At 42.3% G+C, this 25,423-nt stretch overlaps 1 protein-coding gene across 1 annotated transcript; it reads right to left on the bottom strand.

Annotated features, from left to right (window-relative positions):
- Window positions 1-12,514: 12,514 nt before the first annotated feature.
- On the bottom strand, window positions 12,515-24,999 carry rpap1 (RNA polymerase II associated protein 1). Its single transcript, XM_076107966.1, has 27 exons — window positions 24,921-24,999; window positions 24,282-24,481; window positions 23,957-24,105; window positions 23,660-23,752; window positions 23,281-23,431; window positions 22,985-23,149; window positions 22,613-22,834; window positions 21,209-21,324; window positions 21,013-21,111; window positions 20,691-20,792; window positions 20,444-20,611; window positions 20,039-20,218; window positions 19,457-19,591; window positions 19,167-19,337; window positions 18,803-18,960; window positions 18,453-18,623; window positions 17,908-18,103; window positions 17,655-17,764; window positions 17,347-17,542; window positions 16,913-17,059; window positions 16,576-16,718; window positions 15,848-16,277; window positions 15,432-15,550; window positions 15,107-15,338; window positions 14,792-14,968; window positions 14,458-14,514; window positions 12,515-13,077 (listed from the first exon to the last, which is right to left on the bottom strand). Exons 2-27 carry the CDS (start codon window positions 24,475-24,477, stop codon window positions 12,928-12,930), a joined length of 4,233 nt encoding a protein of 1,410 aa, XP_075964081.1. The 5' UTR covers window positions 24,478-24,481; window positions 24,921-24,999; the 3' UTR covers window positions 12,515-12,927.
- Between the last annotated feature and the right edge of the window lie 424 nt (window positions 25,000-25,423).

Below are 25,423 nucleotides of genomic sequence, written 5' to 3'. Positions count from 1 at the left end.
AAAGTTCTAACTTATATGACTTGAGGACGTGAGAAACTGTCACCTTGTAGCAAACTATCTAATGGTCAATCAGCTATTTAGTGAGTGCTATCTTATTTAAAAACGATTGATATTTACAGGCTTTTTGCTCCAGTGCAAAGGTTGCTCCTCCATTGTTGATTTTCAGACTACCCACTCTCTTGTTATCCATCAATTTCATCCGACAGCATCAAGAGACCTGAATCCACATGGTTTCATTTAATACCCACATGTCTGAGCATTTTTAAAGTCCAAATCAGTATTTACTCCAAACTGCAAATGTGTTATACAACGAATAAAGAACCTTTGATTAGAAATTGACAAAGCTGAAGAAATAACTGGAGGAGAATAAATTGTTTTCCCATTTTTCTTTTGTGTACCCCCAGAGCCCTCTAAACAGCTTCGACTTGGTCCACGTGTTAATTTGAATTGATTTTAAACTGGTTGTTATTTAACAAGATTAATTAAATAAAGATTGATATCATTTACAATTGTTTTTCATTCATGTTCTACAACAAATAAAGTCTCTGAACCAGAGCCGAGAGGTGACTAGATCTCAGGGCTTCCTCTATATGTGCTGTATCCATGCAGCAGATTTTAGGACTAACTTGAACAAGTTTTCACCGGCCTGAACTCCATTCCTTACAGATGTCTCCCCCCGTGGACTCCACATTTTACAGTATTTGCATCACCAAACAGAGGAGAGGAAAGAAATCCCTGGAAGTGTATGCGTCTGCTGCTGCTGGTTAATCTGACAGGTCAAGCTACATAAGCATCCAGCATGGAGAAGCCATGCCTTGCTGTGTCAGCTTCATGTCAGGAGGTAGGTGGAGGAAAAGGAGGATTATAATCCAAAAGGGAACAAAGAATCCAGCCAGCTCCTCTGGCATGCCGCTGTAATTGGAGGGATTCATTAAAATAATGTCTTTGACAGCATTATTTACGTGGGCCAGACAGTAATACTGGTGTGGTGTGTTATTAATGACTATGTAACTCTCTTTTATCAACATATCATTGTCTAACGTGTATTGGAGGATGATGGATGAGTATGGGGCTTAATAAGCCCAGTGCTGTTCTTCCATCGCTCCACTCAGGATAGCGATCTCTTGCTCTGCGATCATTTATGATCGCTTTCTTTCTGGCAAAATGATCAGCAAAGGCATTCCTGTTGAGAAGAACTCAAGCCAAACATTTTTGGACTTGCATCTATCAGTATCTCCTCTTCTCCTTCCAGGACCTGGTATTTTAATGTGCTTCAAGAAAAGTCAACTTTAGTTCTATAGCGCCAATTTTAAATCTGTGTGAGCTGTGGAGGCCAACATCAAGGCACCAGAGCTTTTTAATAAAAAGACGAGGAAAAATGTCAAAATGTCCGTTTGTTTGAGCGGATAACGTCATCCTGCTAACATGCTAACAATCTCAAAGCTAATATGCTGCAGTCACAATGTTTACCGTCTTAGCGTCTCAGTTTAGCATGTCATTTTCTGATTTGCACTAAACACAAATCACATCTGAGGGTGATGTCAATTGCAGGTTTTTGGTCATCAACCAAAGTATTGGACAAATTTGTATTTTGACCTGATTATTACATTTTATCCTGAGAAAACGGCAATCTAATATTTGTTGAGTTGTTTTACTCAAAGACACAAATATGGACGTCAAAGTCAGTTGGATTCATCATCTGGGGAACATAAAAATCTATATAAATGTTCATGTCAATCCAGCCAAAGTTATTGAGACGGTCACGGTTGGTTTAAGCAGGGCCCAAATGCAGAGAATGATACATTTTAGGGCTTTACTGAAAAAAAGAGGAAAAGAGCTTACAGAATCATAAATACGAGAAGGCATGTCCAAACAGGCAAACCAACCTGACGAGGGGAAGGCAGGGGAATGAACATCCAAAGGCAGAGGTTCAAACTGGGAATGCACTCCATACAAACAAATCCAAAAAGTGTTAGAGAAAGCCAAAGCGCACGGCAAGAAAACTGGCAAGGAGCGGCCGCAGAGCTGATGCGGGAAAGTGGGAACAGGTGTGTAGATGGGTGTGGGTGGCAGTCGGGTGATGGGGAAAGGAGGGAGAGTCCGAGGTCAGCTGGTGGACGGATGGAAAATAGCAATGGCTTGATTTGGGGAACTAGAAATGTGGCTGGAGAGACAAAGTGTGATCGATATACTACAGTGTGACAAAACGACATTCAACAGGAAGTTGTGACAGTTCAAGGAAATTGAAAATATGACAAAAATACTTCAATCAGGAGAAACAAGTTAATGAAGTATGTGTGTCACTGTGCTGTTCAAAAGATTTCACCAGCTGATGAGAGCATGCTGATATTACAATCGACAGCCCCAAACAATGACAGCACCGAATCATGAGTGAGCGTGTGTGAGAGGAGGGAATGGCAGGGTGTGTGAGAAGTAAACTACAGGCCTAAGCATGCAAAAGAACAGTCTTCCTGATGGAACTTACTCTAGAGCAGGGCTGTCAAACTCATTTTCACTCCGGGCCACAGCAGCATCATAGTTTCCCTCAAAGGGCCGGTTGTAACTCTAAGACTGTATAAATGTAACGACTCCCTAACATATTGTTAACTAACTCTCTGCATTTGATTATTGTTTATTCAAGTGTAAAAATATTGTACATGCAGTTATATAAATGTAAAATTATATTTAAGCACATTTCTGTTATTATAAATAAATAATAAATCATTTTAATTTAGGGTTAAGAAACCCACATTACTCTATCAAAGATCAAACTTTTAAAGAAAATAACAAAGACAAATATCATCAAACACAAGTTATTACATTAACTTTGTTCAAAGCTATTTTTGTCACCTCTCTGCATCACTAATGTCCCTGTCGTCGTCCCGCGCATGGCAGCTACATCCAAGAGCTCCTCACTGAGAGTCAGGTCTTATAAACACGGATAGATGCGCTGTGTCCGTGTTGTCTGTGCTTTCATCAACAGCTAATGAAGAAGACCAGTACCTGCTCGTCTCTTAGCCAGCTGTGTTGTTAGATTGCTGCTAATTCCTGAACTCGGTCTGCGATGGTGTTTCTTCACAAACTGAGATTTGTAAAAGTCTGTATCTGGTCGGAGCTCACCTGCTCACACACCTTTAGCAGCACTGGGCTGTAGCTTTTGTAAATATATTCTGCTGTGATTGCAGTCTGCCTTTTAATTCTTGGACAATTTTATGTTTTTCTTGGAGGCTAAATTTAGCTCCGTGTTTGGTGTCAAAATGCCGACGTGAATTGTATCCTTCATCACCGACACGCATCATAACACAGAAGACAGACCCGTTTTTATCCTTCAAGCACAGACATGTATTCGCTTTCCCATCTTAAATTACATTTTCTTCCCTCTGCATCAATTTTTCTCTTCGTGGACATTTTGGGATTATTTTTCGATCTTTTTCAACTCAATCACTTACTATGTTTACGGTCTGTTCAATCAAAGGTCTGTCCACCTGTTGTGATAGTTTTAATGTCGGTAGCCTACACAGCCAACATGCTATCTCATAATTTCAACTTTCTATCTCATAATTTCGACCATGGGGATATTTTTATTTTCAAGTCTATTTTCTTTCCAAAATAAAAAATTTTATTTTTCTTTTTTTCTTTTTTTGCTGGTGGATTCGCGGGCCACATAAAATGACGTGCCGGGCCTTGAGTTTGACACGTGTGCTCTAGAGCTTCATTATAATCAATCCAAGGCACAAGTGTGAGTGTGAGAGGAAACAGAGCAGTGTGGAAGCAGAGGAAACACACCGGAGATATGGTTGGATCTCCGGTCTGTTTACATTCCCATCATATTCACAAGAAGCATTCTCATTTTCCAAAGAAATAAAAAACAGGCAGCTACAAATTACACCTGAATCTGATCAAAGAATTGTTTATTCTGACTGATGTGAAGAGCATTTCACTGAGAAAGCCTGTGGAGATTATGTGGAGAATAGAAATGACACTGACCTCACACAGCCAGGAACGTCATGGACGTCTGCACATGTGGAATGACAACAAAGCTGCACACACACGTCACACACACACACACACACACACACACACACACCAGAACTAATGTGGCTCGAGCTTCCAGCTGTGAACGTGTGAAGGAGAGAAAGCCAAAGCAGCATGAGGGGAGGATCGCCTGTCCAAAAGATTTACATGTCTGGAATAGTTCATATCAATCTGAGCCTGAATGGTTTCAGAGCTTCCAAACTGCCAAATTAAATTCTCATAAGGAATCACATCATATCCACGTGAGAGTTAAACAGCTGGATCAGGGAGGAAGGAAGTTCCATTTCAGATTTCCCCGCAGCATGAGCTGCCTGCACCAGCTGAGCTGGAGAGCTGTGCACAGTGTGTATCAACAAAACGGGGACATGATGTCTCTTTGTGTGTCTTGTCATATGTCCGTATGTGAACCAAATGTGCTCAAAAAGTCAGATGAAGAAAAACTCTCAGAGTGAGGAGGTTCTGGTTGGTATACACGTTTGTACGGGGCCAATTTTAGATTAGGACTTTGTTTGAGAGTCAAATAAGGATTATTTAAAGGAATACCCATAAAATGATCATTGGTATGTCAATCACTCACCGCGTGTTACCTTGAATTCTTGAGTAAAACTTTTATTTTCTTGCACGTGAACAGAGACTCAGAAGACAGAGTTTATCCAGTCTTATGCTCAGTACCTCAGTATTGGCTCATGCTTGTGCATGTGTGGTATGTTTTTAAATAGATTTTAGCAAAAATGTTTAGGAAGTACTGAGCATACGACTGGATAACTGAGTCTTGGGTTGTACTGCAGGAGTCGTGTGAGACTTTGTAAACAGATTTTTAAAATGTTGGTGTTGTTAAACCTGGCCTCCATTTACTGTTATTCGTCAATGATTTACTCTGTTTCTGACCATTTCTTTCGGATTCTGTGTTCACCGTGGAGGCATGCAAGAAAATCTAAGTTTTCTTCAAGAATACAAATTAACCCGCAGTGAGCAATATGCATTGGTCATTTTAAGGGTAATATATTCCTTTAAGCCTGTGAGTTATAGTGGCTACAATTAAAGTTTTATGTTCACTACAGGTCACATGACTATAAAGGATCATTAATAGGAATGAACCTAGAGAGATTTAACACCAGACTGCAGTTCCCCTTAGCGTGACAGAATTTTATAGCCTTTTTTTAGCATCCTTTCGATTTTTTGTTGAATTAAAAACTGATGATGTCAGTGTTGTGTTAAGCGTGTTTCCGCTGCATGTTTAAGAGAGTTGAAAGCGGCACAGAAGGTCTTCACACGTATCGTAACTTTTTAATTAAAGGAGCACTCTGCTCACACGTGGAATTCAGTTTGGTTGTCACACGGATCACTTCTCTGCCTGATTACAAAGATTCAAAACATATCCATAATGATGTCATCGGGGTTATCTCGACTCCACGTCTTTAACAGAAAGCCTTCGTTACAAACTGGAGGTGTGGAGTTTGAATGAAGGATTGATTGGATATAATAAACGAGTTTGCATTACAGATTCAGTGTTTTTGGAGCTTAACCGGTACTATAAAGGTGTGGATAGCTCGGCCTGCAGTGACAACTCTGTTCCAGTAATTATTGTGATGCAATGCAACAAATACTTTTGTTATTAGTTACACATTGGGTTTAGGAGGTGAAAGACAAAAGAAAGCCACAGAAAACACTATCAGCAGGTGATTATTTTCTCTCACTCATGTTTTGTTCTTGAAGACTTTTTTAAAATGTAGCTTTCCAATGCTGTGACTACCAAAAAACATTCCCACCCATTGTTTCTTTTGTTTCATTTTGGGTGAACCAACCCATTAAACATGCTTCATGTAGCAGGTTGGCTGCATACGTTGATAAAATGCAAGAACCAAGTCCTCACTCAGTCAACTGTGTCCTCTGGATGTTTCCAAAAGTCTGCCTCCATGACCACACACACACACACACACACACACACACACACACACACACACACACACACACACCACACACTAGGGCTTGGCTGGGTCGTTAACTGGGTCGACTTAATCCTAAAGTATGATCATCCCACACTTTCCGCTCACACACACACACACAATCAATATCTCTCTTTGTTTGAAAGTGCATGTGTGTGTGTGTGTGTGTGTGTGTGTGTGTGTGTCACATCACACTGAGGGTGTTTAAGAGAAAATGATTAACACAAAGCTCCTGTTTAAAGTGATCTCTTCAATATTGACGGTTTTAATGGGTTTATAAGTGCACACACACACACACACACACACACACACACATAGCGCTGTAATTAATTAGTTTGCACTGACTCTCTCACTCTGAACTCCTGTTTTGTCGCAGCATTGCTGTCCTCATTGTAGGTTAATGGCTGTAATGGAAAAGCTTCATTCCATTTACCTGGATGTTAATGTGTTTTTAATGCTCTCATGTAAACAGGGATTAGTTGTCTGTGGTGCCATCATTACAGGTTTAGGGGTCAGGATGTTTGACACATCACTTCGGCCTTGTTAATATGAGAAAAAGGATCTTTGATGACACGGTGTTTTTTCCACCTCAGAGGAAGAAACTGTATCAACTTATTGTGGGCATTTTGTGTGTGTTGATTGATCACAATCTGTTTTATTCCCCTTTTTAAATACATCACAGTTTAGTGGCTTGCAACATCGTGCAACAAAAAAACTAAACCACCCGAATGAAATAAAACAAGAATTTGTTGAAAGGATGTTTTTGTTTGTTTTGGATATTGTTTGGATTTCATGATGAGAGTAAATATTTGAGATAAAACTGAAAACACTCTAGGTTGATGCATAAGGATATAGTAAAACATTTCAAATATTAAAACCTCAGTAAAGGACAATAACAGAATGGGTGCATTACAAGACATTTAACATCTTCAACAATATTCCACTTCGGCACTCGGCCTTTCATAGTCACACAGAAATCCAGTACAACAGCACAACCTCGACGGTGATATTACTTTTATTATTATTAACAGTTCTACGAGCACCTTTTATTAGTTATCGGCATGAAAAGATTAGGATTGCATTTAGGCTCAATTGCCTACTCCGTCCTTGGTGCAAATTTCTTTTACTTGAACTTTTGGATCGTAATTTGAGTAATCTGAATTTGTGAAACTTTCATTTTTGAAATTGCAAATCAAGAAATTTCATGTTTCAATTTGAAAGAGGTGAAATCTTTCAACGAATAATTTAAAAGTAAAATATGTCAATGCTATGAATTCAGTGGTTTTTAAACTTTCAATATTAAATATTCTGCAAATACTTATGTTCCAAACACCTGATCGAGAAGCATGGCCCCTCGTTAGCAAGGCATCAAATATTTAACATTCCCCCAACTACAGAGAAAGATGAGACAGTGGACCAGAAAGAGAGAGAAGCGAGCAGCAAACGTGACATAAACACATAGCGGCAGCGAGTCAGTGCTGCGCTTTGAACATGCAACCAGAAGTTTAAGGGTAAGCGCACACTTGAGTCCGCTTTATTGGGAAAATAAAGCATTATACGGGTAAATGCAGACACTGATGAACATGTTATGTTCTCTTTGGGTCTGGTTTGTTTTATACTTTTTAATGAATGGCCCAGGGAGAACATCTTATTGAAGTTTGTAACACACTCACACTGTTGAACCAGCTCCTTAAAATTAAGATTAATGAATTCAGTGTGTTCTTTTTCTTTGACGCGTGATGATAGGCATTAATCTATACTCATTAATAAAAATGTTGTGGGATGTACTTTAACAAATGCAGTTCATTTACATACTACACATACATATAGCCATGCATCAGCACAGTCAAATGAATGCATGCTGAGCTTTACATCGACACACATGATCCCTTTCAAAAAAGTTTCACACCAGCTGCTTTGTAAAGTCACATCTCTCTCTCTCTCTCTCTCTCTCTCTCTCTCTCTCTCTTCTTGTTTTTCAATCTGCCATCTGAGTAGCCGTGGCCTGAAGCCAGGCTTTGTTAGCGGGACATCGTGAGAGCATCATGACCCCCCCCCCCCCCCCCCCCCCCCCCCCTCTAATATAATCAGTCTCAGTGAATTACAAGAGCGCCCTAATGGCATTAGGACCTGGTGACACTCATTTAGTCCACTTAAGTCCCCGCATGTCTCCAACTTTGGAAAGTTGGAACTGAGAGAGTGACAGCTGTCTAAACAGCATCTCTTCCTGGAGAGACAGGAGAATTACAGTGAGGATTTTTCATGCTGAATGACGTGTAAAATCTCACTCCAAAGCTGTCAAATTCTTCAAAGAGGATCTCTTATCTTCACTCGAGGCACGATCTTAAAATACGATAATCTGTCTGAAGGGGACGTTGAGCTCGATTTTGTCATATTAAATATTTAACTTATTTGTCCAGAATGCAAATCAAAACCTCGGAGAAAGAGAAATGTTTGTTGAAACTCTGAACCAGGAAATAAAGGGAGCCAAAAAGAGACTTTGGTCTTAACATTATCCCCACTTTCACATTACGTAGGCAGAAGCCAAATCAGCTCCTGTCATTTATTCATACCTGCGTTGAGCCTTCGCTGATAACGTGCAGTGCTTGCTCTTAGCATGTTAAACGCACTGTTCATGGCCCCTCATGCCTTTGAAGATGCTCTGCATGTGATTCTGTGACTGATGAGAGTGAGCTACACGCAACATCAGTCATTAATCATCTTCAAAGCTCACTTCTTTTGCTGTCAAAAGCAAAAAGAATAAGGCTTATTATTTATACACACACACACAGACGTATTATTCTACTTGTACAGCTGAGGCATTTAGTAACACAGTGGTCATAATTAATAATTCACACCATCCCAACCTCTTCGATCAAAATAATATATTGTTTATAACCTTCTGCGGCTCAACAGTTCAAAGTGTGTGTGTGTATGTGTGTGTTTTTTTTATTATCAGAGACCTCGTCCACTTCCTTGGACATGGTCTTGTTTTTTCTAAAGGAATGAACTTCTGACGGGTTTTTTTTCCCCATTGCAGTCACTTCAAACCATGTCTACTAGCAGTTTTAGATGTGGGTGGAATATTTGATGAGTATGTCAAAAGAAGAGGGGGCAGTTTCCTTTGAATCAGCATGCTCATGGTCAAACTCATCTGGGAGCAGCTCTGGCGTATACATTTTTTATGACTTGACTTCTCTCATACTTTACAACTCACATTAAAGGACTTGATGAAAGACTGAGGCAATTAAAGACGATCATTTATCAACCGTTTTCTATTCTTCTGTCGTTTTGAAGATATAATGACTGTATCATCTTTGTATTAATCTCATATTTGTACATAAAAGTGCTGAATTCCAAATTCAGAGCATATTTGTGATTGAGAGATTTGCCTCCACACAGCAACAGCTGAGCTGGCGGCTAGCAGCTAACAGCACGAACAGTGCAAACAACAGCAACAGTGCTGACAGAGCTAACAGCGTTAACTATATGCAAGCCATTCGGGGAGCACGGACACATATTGGTACTCACATGCACAACCATGCACTAAAAGGCACGTGCGGCCGGACCGGCTGCATAAACAAAGCTCAGAGAAGCTCAGCTTTTGACACACACAGAGGGAGAGAGGATCCCACTACCCCACTACATCTTTACATAGTTGTTTGCTGTCATATTAATACTCTGAATATTAAATTATACCTGCCACAAGAGATCCTTGAGCATGCAGTCATAACTGGCCACCCAACATATTATGCTGTCTGCTGCAGCAGAATGTGAGATGAGCCATACAGACAGGGAGGTGCTCGGTCGGTCAGCCGATAGCACACTGAAGCATGCAACCGATGTTCAACACAACAGCCTTTCATTGTTACAGGAAACTTCATACGTAGGAGTGAGACAAACAACTTGTAAAAACAATAACACAATATAAACTACGTCTACAGCATCACAATATCACATATAGGACAAGCAGCAGGCTCCTCGTGTGGTGCACCTCCTGGATGCTCGTATCTGGATTCTGTCAGCATGTTTTTAGAAATTGACTGGATTAGTGGAAAAACAAACTTCTAAATGTACTGTCCACTTATTGGCTCTGATTTACCCTGAAAATAATTGAAAGAGACTTTAATTATAGGAATAATTGCACTGGGTGTTGAAACGAGCTACGAGCTGATATAAAAAATAAGCACCCACTTATTTGCCAATTATTCAACATTGTTGTGTGAAGGTTTACGCTCTCAGAGGTATGTATCTAATTGCCTCCAGATTCCTGTGGCTGAATAAAAGAGAGTAGATCTCTCAATAATTGAAAGCAACATGTGCACAATCTTTTTGTTGAACAAAAACAACAAGCCAGGCATCACATCATATAATTAAGCCTATTAAGAATGATTACAGAAATGACATGTGATTAATGAAAACGTTGGCCTTGCAGCTTTCATAAGTCATTCTAAATTGTGTAACCATGTGCACTATGTACTTACGTACATGTGGAACATAATGTGACCGATTGAACACATGTTGCTGTCCATTATTGAGGCACTCATACAGGAGATGAATTATCCCACAAAAGTGCACAGAGTGGGCGGAGCATTACGTATTGAAGATCAACTGTAGCCCCCAAAAAAATCGATGATTTCTGTTCATTGAGGCTTGAAAAACACAGACTGTCCAATCAAACCTTTTTTCCATTGGTATCCAAATGAAGATGTTTGTTGAGAAATATTATGTGATCATCTTGGAAAAATGTCTGTTCATCATTTAATAATAAATACACGAAATACATATTTTGTCTTATGGAAAAAAGAGGAATAGCAGACGTCGTATTGACAAAAGTACATTGGACATTTTATGATCAAGTCTAATAGTAGTTTCCCTGTAAATAATTTACTTTAGAATCACATTGGGCAATTTTACGACTAAGTTAGGTGGGACTGTTTGCAGATTCTTCTCTCGTTGCGGAATGATTCTGCACATTTTCCCATAAATGAGACCACATACAGACCAGAGGTGGAGGGAACCGTGTGACTAGTACCCTCAGATACACCATTGTCTTTCACCGGCTAATTACACGCAAAGGAATTTTACTGGGAAACAATTCTAGCCAATAAATCAATCGACTTTTTGCCTTAAAAATAAAAACAAAATCAGGTCGCGGCAGTTTATCAGAGACAGCCAAACAAAGGAATAAGCCAAACAAAGGAGGCAATAAATAACACCTGTTTTCCAGCTGTCTGTTTGTGTCCATGCTCTGACATGTTATGTGTGCATAGTGTGAACTTGTTAAATGCCTTTAACAAGCAGGAGTTTGGAGGCGAACCACAAAGCCTGCTGCTCATTTTGACAAAGATGGACTCCACCTGTACGAGCACAATCTGTTTTGAAATGTCTGTGAGACGTTTATTCCTGAAATAGACTGATCTCACTCCAAAAACATTTCTCAATTTGAAACCAGAAGAGTGGACAGAGTGGAGATTTTACCACTGCAATACAATCATAGTGAGAAGATTAGGCATTGGGCATTTGAACAGATGACGGTAATTGCCCAGAATCAATTTTCGGAGTATTTATTGTTATTATTGTTATCTTAGAAGCCGTGGTATCACTTTTAATGGGTGAAAAAGCTAAACTTTTGCCAGCAGCAACACAATTTGATTCTGCAATTTCTGCATTCTCCGGTGGTTTTTACTTCTGCATCAGTCCCTGAGGGGATTTAGAGATGTTTGTTATACACCAATGTCCATGACACTATAAAAAACAACAACAACACTGTTTTTAAGTGCATCCAGTCCCTCTGAGACTATGTACTGCGAGCCATCATGAGCATGAAAAGGATAGAAGAGAAAGGTTAGGTTGATGGAAATACTGCAAATCAAAAGTTTGTGGAATTTCTCTCTACCCACAGAGGAGCTTGTAAACAGAATGTTTATGCTTGTAAATTATTAAAATCACCAAAACCCTGATTTACAAGGTTTTCTGGTAAACATGTGTATTTTATTAATCAGACTATTTATAATTTGTAAAAGTAAAGCCGTATATATATATATATATATATATATATATATATATATATATATATATATCTCCTCAAGTTATATCTAAAAATATCCAAATCCAAGTGGGATATTATATATACTGGTTACATAATTCGTTTTACTTCATCAGTATGTGAAGTTGCGGAACTTGTGATCTAACAAACTGATTCAACACTGCGGCAACAGTTAGACAAGCTTTAATGGAAATGAAACAGCTTCTTTGTGTGTGTGAAGTACTTCAGAGAGAGTGTGATCGATCCGTGACAGAGGGAACAATGCTCATCTCGATATTCACAAGTTACCCCGGCTGGATGTGGCTTTTCACCTCAACTTTAACTAGTTTAAACCCACTAAAAAAACAATATGTCTGCTGTGTTTTTACAATCAAATCATCCGTGGCGTTTGGTTGTCTATAAAGAACAGCTCCTACAAACTCAGCTACATTTTATGGGATATAATTAGGAGCATTGTGATTAAAGGAAAGAAATTGAGGTTAAACAAACTTGAAAAACTGTTTTATTCACACAAGAGACACTTTCAGGCATTTGTAAAGAAGAACATGTCTTTACTCCGAGATGCCAACAATTATCCTGTACCGTTTCAGACACACACCTACTTACAAAGTGCTGGTGTTACAAGGAAAGTAAATTGTATTTAACCTTTGGGTTGACTTTACCGTTTGTGTTTTCAGTTCAGACAGGTTTAAGTAACCTGAAAATATCAAAACTTTGTCAGACTTTCAGATCATTTCCACTACCAGTCTGTAAAATATCGTCTTAAATTAATAATGAATGTCTCACTTTGTGTCCTTTCTTTGTCAGCATCTTCTTCTCTCAGTCCCATATTGTCCCTCCTCCAGAACTGCTGTTTTTGGTTCACTACTTTTCGTATTTTCTCACTTCCTGCTGCTTTCAGTCTCCTTTGTCATCGCTGCTGTCCTGCCGTCTCAGGACCCTCTCCAGACGCTTTGCCCTAATTGGAGGCAGTTGCTCATACAAATCAAAGCCAAACTCTGAGCGCTGTTGTGGCAGACGGAAGAGCAGCAAGTGGTTCCTCAACACCTGGAAATGAAAAGAGGAGGTGAGAAGAGCAGCGGATGTTGTGGTTACCAGGATGTATGTGGACAGATTGTGAAGTAGTTCAACTAATTTGAAAAAATTATGATTAAAACATGGATATCGACATGTTGATTCAGCTGTAACACCAGAACACCATGTGTTTCAATTGAGAATAAAAACTAGTTAGCAGAGAGGTCTAAACAGCCAAACTTGGAAGCTATTAGTCTGATGACTATTTAGCCTCTGGAGACGAGGCCCACATTTCGAAGAGGGTCTAACTGCAGGTAGTGCTGAGACTGCATGAAATGCAATAATAAATAAATAATAGTAAAAATGATTTAATGAGGACTGAAGGCCATAGTATGCATTATTACAGCGCGGCCTCTCCCTTGCTCTGTGTTGGGGCTGAGCCTCTAACACACAGAGCGGATCAGAGGGGCATCGTGGAAGACAGTGAAGATAACTGCAGCTGATGACAACGATGCTCGTTATTGTAAGTGCAGTGATTCGTGCATACGTATATGGAGAATAGACAGAGAATATGATGCTGACTTATGTCTGTGTTCTTTATTTATTCTTGTTACCAGATCCCAGGTACTCACAGACAAGCTGTCTTTAGCTTTAGCTCCCACCACCAAAATATCAGTTTTCTGACTGTTCAGCTGGAGGAAGTTTGCTGCCATCCAGTGGTTGATTTCTTCAGAGCAGCTGACTTGGTTGGAAATTGTCAGTGGATAGATGAGAAGCTGCGTGTCATATGCATAATTATGGGAGCTAATGTTATGTTTGCTTATGATGTAGCCAATGGGAAGCATATTTTAAATAGAGGAGGACCAAGAATGGAGCCCTGCGGGACCCCACACACTAATTTGTGACTGTTGGAGTTGAAGTCCCCAAGTGTTACAATAAAACTTTGATTATGCAGGTAAGATACAAACCACCTAAACCTGAACCGTGCCAAGCAGACCCACTCAGTTTCTTAACCTTTCCAGCAGGATCCCTCCTGACACAGCCAGTTAGGACACGGAGCCATGGAAATAATTCGAAAAAATAGATATTTGAATAGTTTGAGTCTATGTGTTTTTTTTAAGAAAGAATATTCAAACGTCATTAATGGCCAATTTTGACACACTTAATACCTTATTCACCCTGAGAGATAAAAATAAACTGTGGCAGATTTAAAACAAGTGAAAAAACAGTCAGAAAAAATGTCCAGCAGCACAACAGTGACATGGGTGGTGGTGAAGATGAGAAAAAGAATTTGGAGAAACTGTGGAGAAAACACCCTCAGAAAGTTACACGGGAGGCGAGCGGAACAGTTGGTACAATCAACAAACACCTCGCAGCGTATAAAGACCAGAGAGTGTGAAGGATGAGACGTACCTCATCGGTCAGGTAGTAAATCTTCCTCAGCATACTGTGTCGAGCTGCTTCAACCTCCTGGAGAAAGGACGAGAGCATTAAATATCAAAAGGCCTCATTGATGTATACTGCAAAAGACACTCACGCAAATCCAACCTTCTATTCAGTGCAGCTGTAGCAGCTTCTGCATTCGCTAAATGACGACATATGTGGCAGTTTGCGCTATGTTTTAATGTGGCTGACATTGAAAAAGGCACAAAGCACAATCTTTAATTAATACATAATCAGAGAAGTTCAGAGAGGGCAGGGCAACAGACTTCACCAACATTTGCTCGGATGCCATACAATGCCGTACCTGTGCTGCAGCGTCCTGAGAGAAGATGAAAGCATTGACGTGAGACAAGGTAACCATATACAAGACAGGACACCAGCAAGGCTTCAGGGTCCCCATGACCAAAGAGCGGAAGTAGAGGTGGAGAAGAGGTAGGGAGTCTTCAGGGGGGGAGGTGAACCGCTCGATAGGAATGGAGAGCTTCAAATGAAGAGACAAAAAGATAATAAATTAATCATAGAATATTCAGGCAAACAACTGTTAAATTACTCTAAAAGTAATCTTAACACATGAAAAGGCAACTAATGAGAATAAAAGCAGGAATATCCTCATCATCACCTGTTCCACAGTTACTCCCAGTGACCTCAGCATTCCCACATGTTCTCCAAACACAGCCAGCTTCATGGCGGCGCTGTACCTCCGCTGCAAGGGTAAGAGCACCCAGCAGCCAAACAGCCGGTCTCCAAAGGACACAGCTTCGTACTGGGTCAAAAGAGCCGAGTACAGGTCCTGGAAGGAAGCTAGACCGGGAGGAGGAACGTTCAGGTCCAAAGAGTCCAGCCGGGATCGCCTGAAAATGGAAGAGATTTGGTTTAACACCATTCTCTGTGCAACAATTTAGCTTTTGTGCTGCAAGAATAAGGATATCAAAACATTTTAAGACCTGGTCAGCAGTCTGAACAGACCCCAGGTCAGTTTCTGAACAGGTCTCTCCAGGAACAAGTCACTGGAACACAGGAACACACAGGACAGGTGGGCGAGTTTGGCTACAGGAAGGATCACCTACAACATGACAAAATGTTCTGGAGGTTAGTTACAATAACAAATACATATATAGAAATATAATGTTGTATTGCCTGACATGGGACGCTATAAATCGTTAAGTGTTCAAGTGTTAGTGTAGTGTTTATCTATGTTAATGCAAACATTCAGTCTTCATGAAAACTGTATACGTGGGTTTTAAGCAGAATTTCTTTTCTTAAGAACATTTGGTGATTGTTATAAAGGCAACAATAAACATATATTTTCGATCTCTGCTAAATAAAAATTGAACTACCCTGACTTGACTTGTGTGTGTACCTTTAGTGCCTCCTCCCTCCAGACCTCCAGCAGCAGCAGCCACTGCAGACAGTGGGTCACCGCCTGCAGAGCCCCCTGTGGGAGGTCTTCCACCTCCAGCCCTCCACCGTCGGCCTGCCCCGTCCGCTCATACAGGCTGACGAGTGGGAGGAAAGGCCAATCGGATGGCACGGTGGGACCAGTGAGCTCCGGGAGGAGATGGGAGCTGATCCAGGGGTTGTGGCCGAGGAGAGCGTCCCGGGACGTCAGTACGGACGGCTCTAGATGGGCCAGGTGAGTGAGGAAGCAGCCTCGTATGGACGGCAGCTGGATGCAGGCTTCTCTCAGGAGAGCTCCAACCGTCTGCAGAGAGGGAGAGGTGTGGGGCGTTTCCTCTTGGAGTCTCAGCTCTCCCAGCTCTACAGCCTCAGGTCCACCGCTGTGGCCCTCTCTGGAAAGCAAACAAACATAAACTGAGTAATACTGTCACAAGGAAGAATCAACGAATGAGAAATATCACTTTTGGTGGAAATGGATCATCTGCTAAGTCGATCAAATTCCAAAGAAATGTTACTTTGAATAGAATACAATCTGTTAAAGTAGATGATATTCAGTTTCAAGCATTAAACGATTAAAAAGAAAGAATGTATGGAATCAACAAAAGCAACAAAGGGCTATCAATGTTGATTGTGTTGGCACCTACTGGTAATCAATTCACAATAAAAGCGAGTGAAGTGGAGTGGACTTACGATATGAAGTCCTTGTTGAAGATGATGGTGGATAACAGTTCATGTCCCAGGTATTCACTGCCTGGTAACAACCATGGCAGCAGAACCAGCGCCACCTGGTGGTACAGTGAGGCATGCTTGGCTACTTCTGGCTCAATGGAAACCTGAGAAGAAACAAAGATTAGGATGTGTTGTTATTATGCATTACCAATGAGATGTGGCTTCGGTTCGTAACAGAAGCCATCACAACCTGAAAGAACAGCAGAAGATGGTGCTGCTGACTGAAACAAAGACTTTAACTGCACGCTTTAGGTCGACACAATCATTTACGTGACTTTGATCAAAGTCGGAAGCCTACCAGTCTGTGTGCCAGGCGGAGCAGCAGGTAGAGGAGGTGGTGTTCATAACGGACCAGCCAGGATCTGGAGTGGGACAGGGTGGGCATAGCCTGACTGCAACTCCTCAGGTAACCAATCACAGGTTCTGACAGGAGGAGGGCGTTGAACTAGAGAGAGAGATAGGGGGGGGGGGGGGGGGGGTTGAGATGAAATACATTTGATTTTGGCCAAAGACTGCCAAGACGCCGCAACCAGAGATTACACTGGATCCTTTTACTGATTAGCACCTTATCTTTGGCTGAAAATGTGCTTAGCAGTGATACAATCTAATGAAAGAAAGGTTTGTATTGCTCGGCTCATTATTGTCTGTCGCTGTCCTTGCATGATAAAAAAAAAAAAAAAAAAAAAAAAAAAAACTCCCAAAAGTTCTCCCAACCTCTCCCTAAAAATGTACCTTGAGGCTGAGGCCTTTGTGAATGCCTGTGATTGTTTGCAGGAGAAGCCCCAGGGCCGTGAGGAGAGGGAAGGGGGAGCTAGGAGCAACCGGACCCGGGCGGTCCCTCCATCCTGAGCAGGCCAGGCCAGGGAGGCTGGGAGTGGTTTCTGGGCCCAGATGACTAGACCGGACATTACACACCACTGAGGAAGACCTGGTGTAGAAACAAGTCACAATCAAAGAAAAAACTGTCAACAAATTGATGGTTTTCTTGCTGATAAAGGTCAAGAACAATACAAAGGCAACTGATCTCAGGTCAGACATACTTTAGGTTCTTAATCAGGCCTTGAACAACATGGTGGGACAGCAGGGGGAGGAGCACCTCAGACGTCAGCCGCTCCAGTTCTTGAAGGGTCTCTACTGGCTTGAAACCGCTCTGAGGAAGAGAGTTGTGTAGTTCATGGATTCATAGGTTGGTAAAGCACACAGAGCTCAACCACGTGAGCTACTTGAGCGATAACAATACACTTGTTGTAGGAAGTATAACTTGATTTGTCCTCACGCAGCAGGAAGCGGTACCTGTCTGGAGAGCTGATGGTAGTAAGCTTCTAGGTAGACCAAGTAAGCTGGTATGACAACCAGGCTGATGTCTTTCTGAACGGGATTATCAAGGTTCTTCACAAAGCCCCTCAAATGTCCCAACAAGGACGCCTGCAACCCTGTGACGTGACCCCAAGATACTGGAGGGGGAGGAGGGCACTCTTCTCCCTGAGAGCTGTGGCAAAACAGAGAGGGTAATGTGTACAGGGCTGCAACTAACAAGTATCTTCATTGGTGATTATTCTCCTTATTAATCGATTAGTGGTTTGGTCTGTAAAATGTCAGAAAATGGTGAAAGAGGACAGTGTTTCCCAAAGCCGAGGTTGACGTCCTCAAATGTCTTGTTTTGTCCAAAACTCAATATCAAATTTCAAAAATAATCTTAAAAATAAAACATCAGCGTTTAAGAAGCTTGTATGAGAGAATTTAACCTTTTTTTTTTCTTTAAAAATTACTCAAACCAATTAATCTATTATCAAAACAGCTGCCAATTATGTGTGAAGATGTTTTTAAAACTTCTGTACCTGACCATGCCGGCCTGTAGCTCCTGGTGGCAACCAGCTGTGTGTGTGACCTGTGTGAGCAGAGAGAGCAGAGCCAGGACCCGCTGGAGCTGTAGAGGCAACAGAGGACCTGAGAGGGCCAGGACTGCGTGAACCGACTGTAAGGTCTTCGCTAAGCCCGGATACAGGTCTCTGTGGAAACATAACGACATGCACTGTGAGAGCAGAGCAGAGGGCGGGAGTGTCGAGCTAATCAGTACAGAAATGATGAAGCGGTTCTACGGATTCAACCGTCTCTCATCCGGCTGCTTAACGCTCCTGGAGAGGACGTTCTCTGCCCCTGGTGGTCAGATTGAAATGTGTTCACTTGCATGTATAATTTGCAGGCCTGTCCGTAGCCGGCTGCCACGGCCCACAGCCTGTAGGCCTCGGTGGAGATCCTGAGGGCCTCGGCCGGCTCCAGCAGCAGCTCACCGGGCTCAGCACACAGCAGACAAGGCAGACGCTCCTTCACTCCAAGAGAGTTCAACTGGGGAGACAAAGAATAACGGAAACATTTAGATCGGAAAATTGGATAATGATTATATGGTACTTTCATACAGGCTGCATCAGTATGGACACAGTTCATCCAGTTATTAAACACCTCTCTCAAAGACACGGTCATTCTAATACATTACAAATCAATTCAACACTGTTGCTTGCACTGGCCCTAACAGATGTCATAGCGGCACTTACCAGTCTGGCACAGGCGTGTCTGCCAGAGGTGGCCAACACTCTCAACAGCTTCATGGCGCTGGCCAGCGGGAGTCCGTAAACAGACTGAGGAATGGAAGAAGATGGCGCCGTCCAGGAAGCGGGAAGGAACTCTGACAACACCGTCTCCATCAAGCGAGGACAGTCAAGCACCTGTGAGTGAAATGCAATCTTACTGAATTTGGCAAGACGAAAATATAGACAACAATAACTAATTGTACGACAAGCATGGTGGACAAAATAGTTGATTAAGTGACTGTCGCTGTTGCTACCTGGGTGGCAGATGAGGAAGAGTGCCTCGCGATACGAGTCAGGATCTGCAGGACGTCCTGCACCACTCGAGGAGAAGGTCGGAACACCTCGAGGATGTAACGCAGCCTGGGGAGCAGTTTCATCTTTAACAGACCCTGAAACACAGACATTAAGCATCCACCTTTATCCACAGACATTAAGCATCCACCTTTATCCACAGAGCTTCTAAATTACTGCACATTTACATTACAAAACCAAAATGGAAGTCAGTCTGTATGGCTTTCGATTTTCTCGACAATCGTTCATCATATCGACTTCGCGCTTGGCGGGTGTATCGCTGAGGACCAAAGGAAGTGCAGTTTTGAGTGCGAGCACCTGTGAAACTACAGGACATATTTATTAGGAGTGAGTAATGGGCATACTGTAGTGTCTTGAGAGGGTACCCTGTTTAACCGCCGAGCGGCATGCTGGGTACAGCTCGCTCTCCATCGATGTTCGCGTGAGCCGTTGCACCTAAATGGATTTTAATAACCGGCGCTGCAGCGCCGGTTATTAAAATCTGAAAAAGCCGAGGAAAACAAGTGAAAAGTAAACATGCTTACCTTGACAACATCCTGCCTGGCCACATCATGATCACTCTTCCTCTCCTCCTTCTCCTTCGCCGTCTCCTTCATACATTCGGGCAGCCCTTCATCCTCCTCATCTTCCTCCTCCTGAGCAGACGGCAGCAGAGGGAAGGAGGCCAGGCCGCGAAACCACGAGAAGGTGCAGTCCAAACACTCCTGAGAGGACAAACAATGGATATTTGAACATGAGAGACAAGACATTGGGACGCTCTTGTAGAAAAACAGTAACAGAAAACTAAAGTGTATTATCTCTTCTACATATTATGTTTCTGACATATTTTGTGATAACTTGTGCAGTTGCTAATCAAACTTTAGTAGTATTTGCAGATAAAATGACACAATCCCATGTAAAAGACGGCATGCTTGAATGGATCGTCTTACTTCATCGTCGTCACACACAAGGAGGGCTTTCAGCGCATGCACAGCTGCAGACATTACTCCCTCCACACCGTCGTCCAATGCAAAGCGGAGCAGGAAGAGCAGGCCGGCGTCGAGCAGAGTGGACACCACGCTGCCTTTCAGAACAGACAGGTACTCCCCAGCACGCGCCTACAGGGTCAGAAGATCCGCCACTTCAGTGACTACAGACATGTGCCTCTGCAGCTACACTGCGCGTTTGTTTACGTACCTTTGAGAGGATGTTGGCCAGAGTGCCGAGGGCCAGACTCCTCTGCTGGATGAGCTGACTCCGAGACAGCAGGAATAGTTCCTGCAGGGAGTAACCTGCCCGCTGCAGAGGAATCCTCAATGTTAGGAGCAAAATCATCTCAAAGCAAAAGACCTGGAGCCTGGTCTAAAACTCTAACTCAGAGATGAATCTGGTTTTCAGTCTCACAATGATGCTTCACCTTTTTTACATTAAATCATGAAGAATAGATCTGATGGTGTTATAAACATTTGTTCATTACAATAAACATGAGTATGAACAAAACGACTTATTGTCCACTGACCTCGGGCTCCTCTCCATGGTGGTGTAAGCCTAAATGGGTGGGCAGATCCTCCGTGGGTGGAACCAAGGTCCCCGCGAAGTCAAACCGAGCCTGCATGGCCTATCGGTACACAGAACCAACGCAGAAAAACTTAATGCTTTAAGTTGAAATTAATAAAAAATGTCATCTGCTGGTGTCATGAGAAATATCTCCTGACCTTTTTGGTTCCTTTCCTTCTGGGTGCCGGCAAGTCTCTCATCCACTCCAGCTTCTCTGGCTCCAGCTTATCCATGTGGAGCCATTCCTTCTGAGGCTTCAGCAGCAGGTCCTTCTCTGAATTCACACACAGACACACAGAAGGGTAAAAAGCGAGACTCGGAGCTATGTATGATTTCTTGTAACGATTGGTACAACTGTTGTCTGTTGTAGGCAGCACAGATAAAGTGACAACTCCAACACCGTGTCACCGCTGTAATCACAAACTATTCCTATTTGTTCTCAACCCCAAAAACAAGGGTTGTTTTCTCTAAAAAAAGGAGGTAGAGAAGGCAATAAATCGATGCAGATTTGATGACTGTGTTGCCTTCTAGTCATCTAATAAATCATCTTTGGCCAGAATGACAAAAGCAGCTCGGGTTCATAACACATTTTGGAAAATTGATGGTACATGATGTGCAAGCGCTGTTCTCCATACGCTCCATTAGCAATACTTTCATCGGGTTTGGGAGCGTTCTGTGAATGGTCTGCAGTAACTTCATTGCAGAGAGTGGCTACTTCTGGCTCAGTCTGGCCTCTCTGCTAATCACACAAAGTGAAGTCGGCGATCAGCATTATGTCGGGATTTTAGCCTTGCAGCAGAAGCGTCGCACATAAACTGTATAATTAAGAGAATGGATCCTTGAGAGCAGGGAGAGAGAGAAGTGAGTGAGAAACATCAGGAGGGAGATGGAGGCAGAGAAAGCTGGCAGACGGACACAGGTGTGAGATGGTGGCACATTTAGGGCTTTTTTCCCTTTAAGATGTACCACTAATCAAAATAATCTGATAGTCTCAGCAACAAGATCATCATATATTTGTAGCGACGCTGTCCTGTGAGAACCACGTATCCCTAATGAGCTCAGACACGTGACGATGCATCCAAGAGGGTTTTTAAATAGTTAATTCAGCTCAAGCAGTAGGAGACGTTTACCCAACCTATGTAGGGACACTTTAGTTTATCACAAACATCCACATTCAAAGTCAATGTATTTGGAGATACGTGGTTTTCGTGTACAAGGGTGTGTGGGAAATAGCAATCTGAAATGTAACTACAGCTGTCAGATGAATGCATTGGGGTCAAAAGTACAATATTTACCTCTGAGATGTAGTTGCGTAGAAGTATAAACTTAAACATAATATGGAAATATTCAAGTAAAGTGCCTCAAATGTGTACTTGAATAAATGTACTTTGTTGCATTCCACCACTGCAATTTAAACAAGTCTAAGGAGGCAAGAAGTAGTGTGAAATAACAGCATAGTCATCCCCATAACTTTGATGCTGTTGATGTATTTATTTATCTCCAGCTGCAGCAGCAGAGACCAGGTAGACCTGATAAAAAGGTTATTTTTTAATCCATCTTACCCGTCATAGCAGGTGGTGTTGGTAGATCCTCCTCTCTTTCCATCTCTACTTCTCGGGGTTTCTGAAACAGCACAGCAGCACCAGAGGAGGCCGACTGTCTGCTCACATCTTCAAGAGGAAAGTTGTCCTTGCTGCTTTTGCCCCGGGGCTGTTTGGACGCGGAGGCAGAGGACGGGACGCTCTGGGCTTTGCGAGCTTTTACAAAGTCCACTAGTCTGGGATCTGGGAAGCAGAAATAATCGCGTTATATACGCAGTGGTACCAACAAAATGTACTTTACTAGTTATTATACAAGCACAACACATATCATGTCTTCATCTCAATGTATATTACATATGAATAACGCATCATGTGGACAACATGATTGCCTACCGAGCTGAGATAAGAGTTTCTTCTGCTCCTGTAGTATCTCCGACTGAGACATGGCCTGGAGCTTAGCTTGGTTCTCCCTGTGGATCCTTGTGGTTTCTCCTGAGCTATCTGGGCCCCCAAGACCCCGACCAGACAGCAGACTGGGACCCGACACTGCAGTTGGCTCTGGAGAGGGGAGATAAAGACAAAAGGGAGACAAAAATAATGTGAAGAGGGGGTTCTGTGGAGAAAAGATACCGCAGACCAAATCCGAAATTGAATTATTTACTCTCGATGATCTGCAGCACCACACTGACCTGTGTCCATGCTGGTCTCAGGCGGCAGCGTCTGCTCTCTGTGTTCAGCTTCAGGTGCACAATGAAAAGGTGTCTGTCCCTCCTTTAGCCTCTGAGCTGCTATCTGACGAGCAAAGATACTCTTCTTTCCAAAAGCGGAAGACAGTGGCACCTGGTCGTACGGATGAATGAATTTAAAAAAATCAAGTTCAATGATTTATTATGACGATACAATGAAAGTATGGACACACAGCTTGAATAGTAAATCTTCATAGGTTTAAAGTATTTTTTTTAGGTAATATGAGATTCTGCACGTAAAGAGAAGCTATTCATTGTAAATGGCTTTACACACTGTAAGAATCACACTCCTTATTAAGAATTGGCATTGACGTTTTCTTACCTGGCTGCTGGTTTCTGAACGGTGCGATACTTTAGGGAACGCCACGCCTGTAAATGCTGGCAGAGATATCGGAGTAGAGCTGGTGTCTCTCTCCTTAAACAAAGAGGGATGTTACAGATCCATTGATGAAATAATAAATAAGAACACTGTCAATTATGTCGAGCTTAACATGATACCAGCAAACTTGGATCGCTAAAATACTTGGAGAGGTCCAACAAGGGGGGGAAAAAAGCTACTTTATTAAGCACACAGTCACTGGTTTATACTTGGCATTTGCATTCAACAACAGGTACTTACAACTATTCTGGAGAGAACAGCAGTGACGTGAATGTCATGTCTGTCCAGCCTCTCCTCAGCATCCTCATCCTCGAAAGTAACCCGACTGGCTTTGAACCGAGACTTCTTAGGAGGGGCTGGCGTCAGAGACGGGAGTTGGTCTGGAAGATCTAGAGGAAACATAAACGATATTTAATAATCTTACATACTAGTATAAATGGTCCATGGTTAGCGATGGGTGTAACTTATGCTCGTTTAAGTACCACCTTAGCCTCATGTTGAGCATGAGAAAAACCCTGTAACTGTCGATGAGTTTTTATTCTAAAAAAACAGACACATCTCTTGCCTTCTATGGCGACAACATCCCTCTGTCTTCCTTCATCTTCCCTGTTACAGTCCCCTCCTCCTCCTCCAGCCTCGCCTCTCCTCTTGTCGGGTCTGCGGACCACATTGGCAGCAGGCGGAGCACCAGAGGTCAGAAACTTCTCCTGCTCCCTGAGGAGGTCTGCCTCAGAGTCGGATGGCTTGGGACGCCGCAACATCCCTCTAAAGGACACACAAGATCATGTTAAATACATTTACACTGTTGGAGCTAATTCTGATTTCCCGTATCCATGTATGTCCGTCTATACTTTCGCGTGAAGCCAAACAGTCAGCTCTCCAACACATCGCTAACCTTAAGGCGAACTAACGTTATCTGAGTGTAAGAAAGGGCAGAAAGCAACACACTAATAATAAACCAAATCAATTACACATATCTAACGTGCGCTAACTATCATTAGTTGATATTGCTTTTTTTTCGCGTGTAACGTTAGTTAAGTTCCGACACGCACAGTTAACGTTAGCTATCGTTAGCTTGACGTTAGCTTGAAATATCAAACCGTACTCAGCTGAAGGTACAATTATCCAACACAAAGCCAAACTGAGTCAATACAATATGGCAGTCTTTGTTGTTTTAAAATGTGTCACAACTGTGGTAGCTAACCTTCAGTTAACGCTCAGTGTTGGGTCCGTGTTACCAGCGTGAATACACAACTCCCGGTAGACCACACGGAAGATTTCTAATGTGACACCAAACTCCACCTTCACAATAAAAGCTCGGCCCGAATAAACAGAAAGGAACGCGCAGGGACTTCCTTTTCTCTACATCCCCCTATTTTCCCCAAATATTATTAGGATATTTAGAGGCTTGGAAGGCACACGCAATGTATCTGAAGTTGTTAATGCGTCCTTGCTGATTTATCCCGTGTAACGCGCAGGGTTTACCACATACCTCAGCTCTATATCTCGCGGTATCCTCCTCCCTTCTCCAGGACACTGGGCAGCGCACCGACATCTGGATCATCTGGGTCAACATTGTGCAGTGACGTTTTCTGTTATGTATGGGTTTTATTAGATAATTTAAAGTGGCCATTGACAACAAGCCTCGCTTACTGCATAATGGTCAACCTCTGCTGCCTTTTATGCGGTGAAATCCCTCAACCCCTC

The sequence above is a fragment of the Anarhichas minor genome, unplaced genomic scaffold (genome assembly GCF_050575085.1).
Source record: "Anarhichas minor isolate MPS153535 unplaced genomic scaffold, ASM5057508v1 ptg000040l, whole genome shotgun sequence".
Classification (NCBI taxonomy): Eukaryota; Metazoa; Chordata; class Actinopteri; order Perciformes; family Anarhichadidae; genus Anarhichas; species Anarhichas minor.
The sequence above is the reverse complement of the archived record's forward strand: the minus strand, read 5'-3'. Positions and strand labels throughout refer to the sequence as shown.

What these genes read in the sequence shown, in the direction of transcription:
- rpap1 (XM_076107966.1), bottom strand. Translation starts at nt 24,477, where the DNA reads ATGTTGCGGCGTCCCAAGCCATCCGACTCTGAGGCAGACCTCCTCAGG. An exon ending in CAGGCCTGCAAATTATACAT is followed by an intron (nt 18,624 to 18,802) that starts GCAAGTGAACAC and finishes ATGTTTCCACAG; the next exon opens with AGACCTGTATCCGGGCTTAG. An exon ending in CTCAGGACGCTGCAGCACAG is followed by an intron (nt 14,515 to 14,791) that starts GTACGGCATTGT and finishes TCCTTTCTCCAG; the next exon opens with GAGGTTGAAGCAGCTCGACA.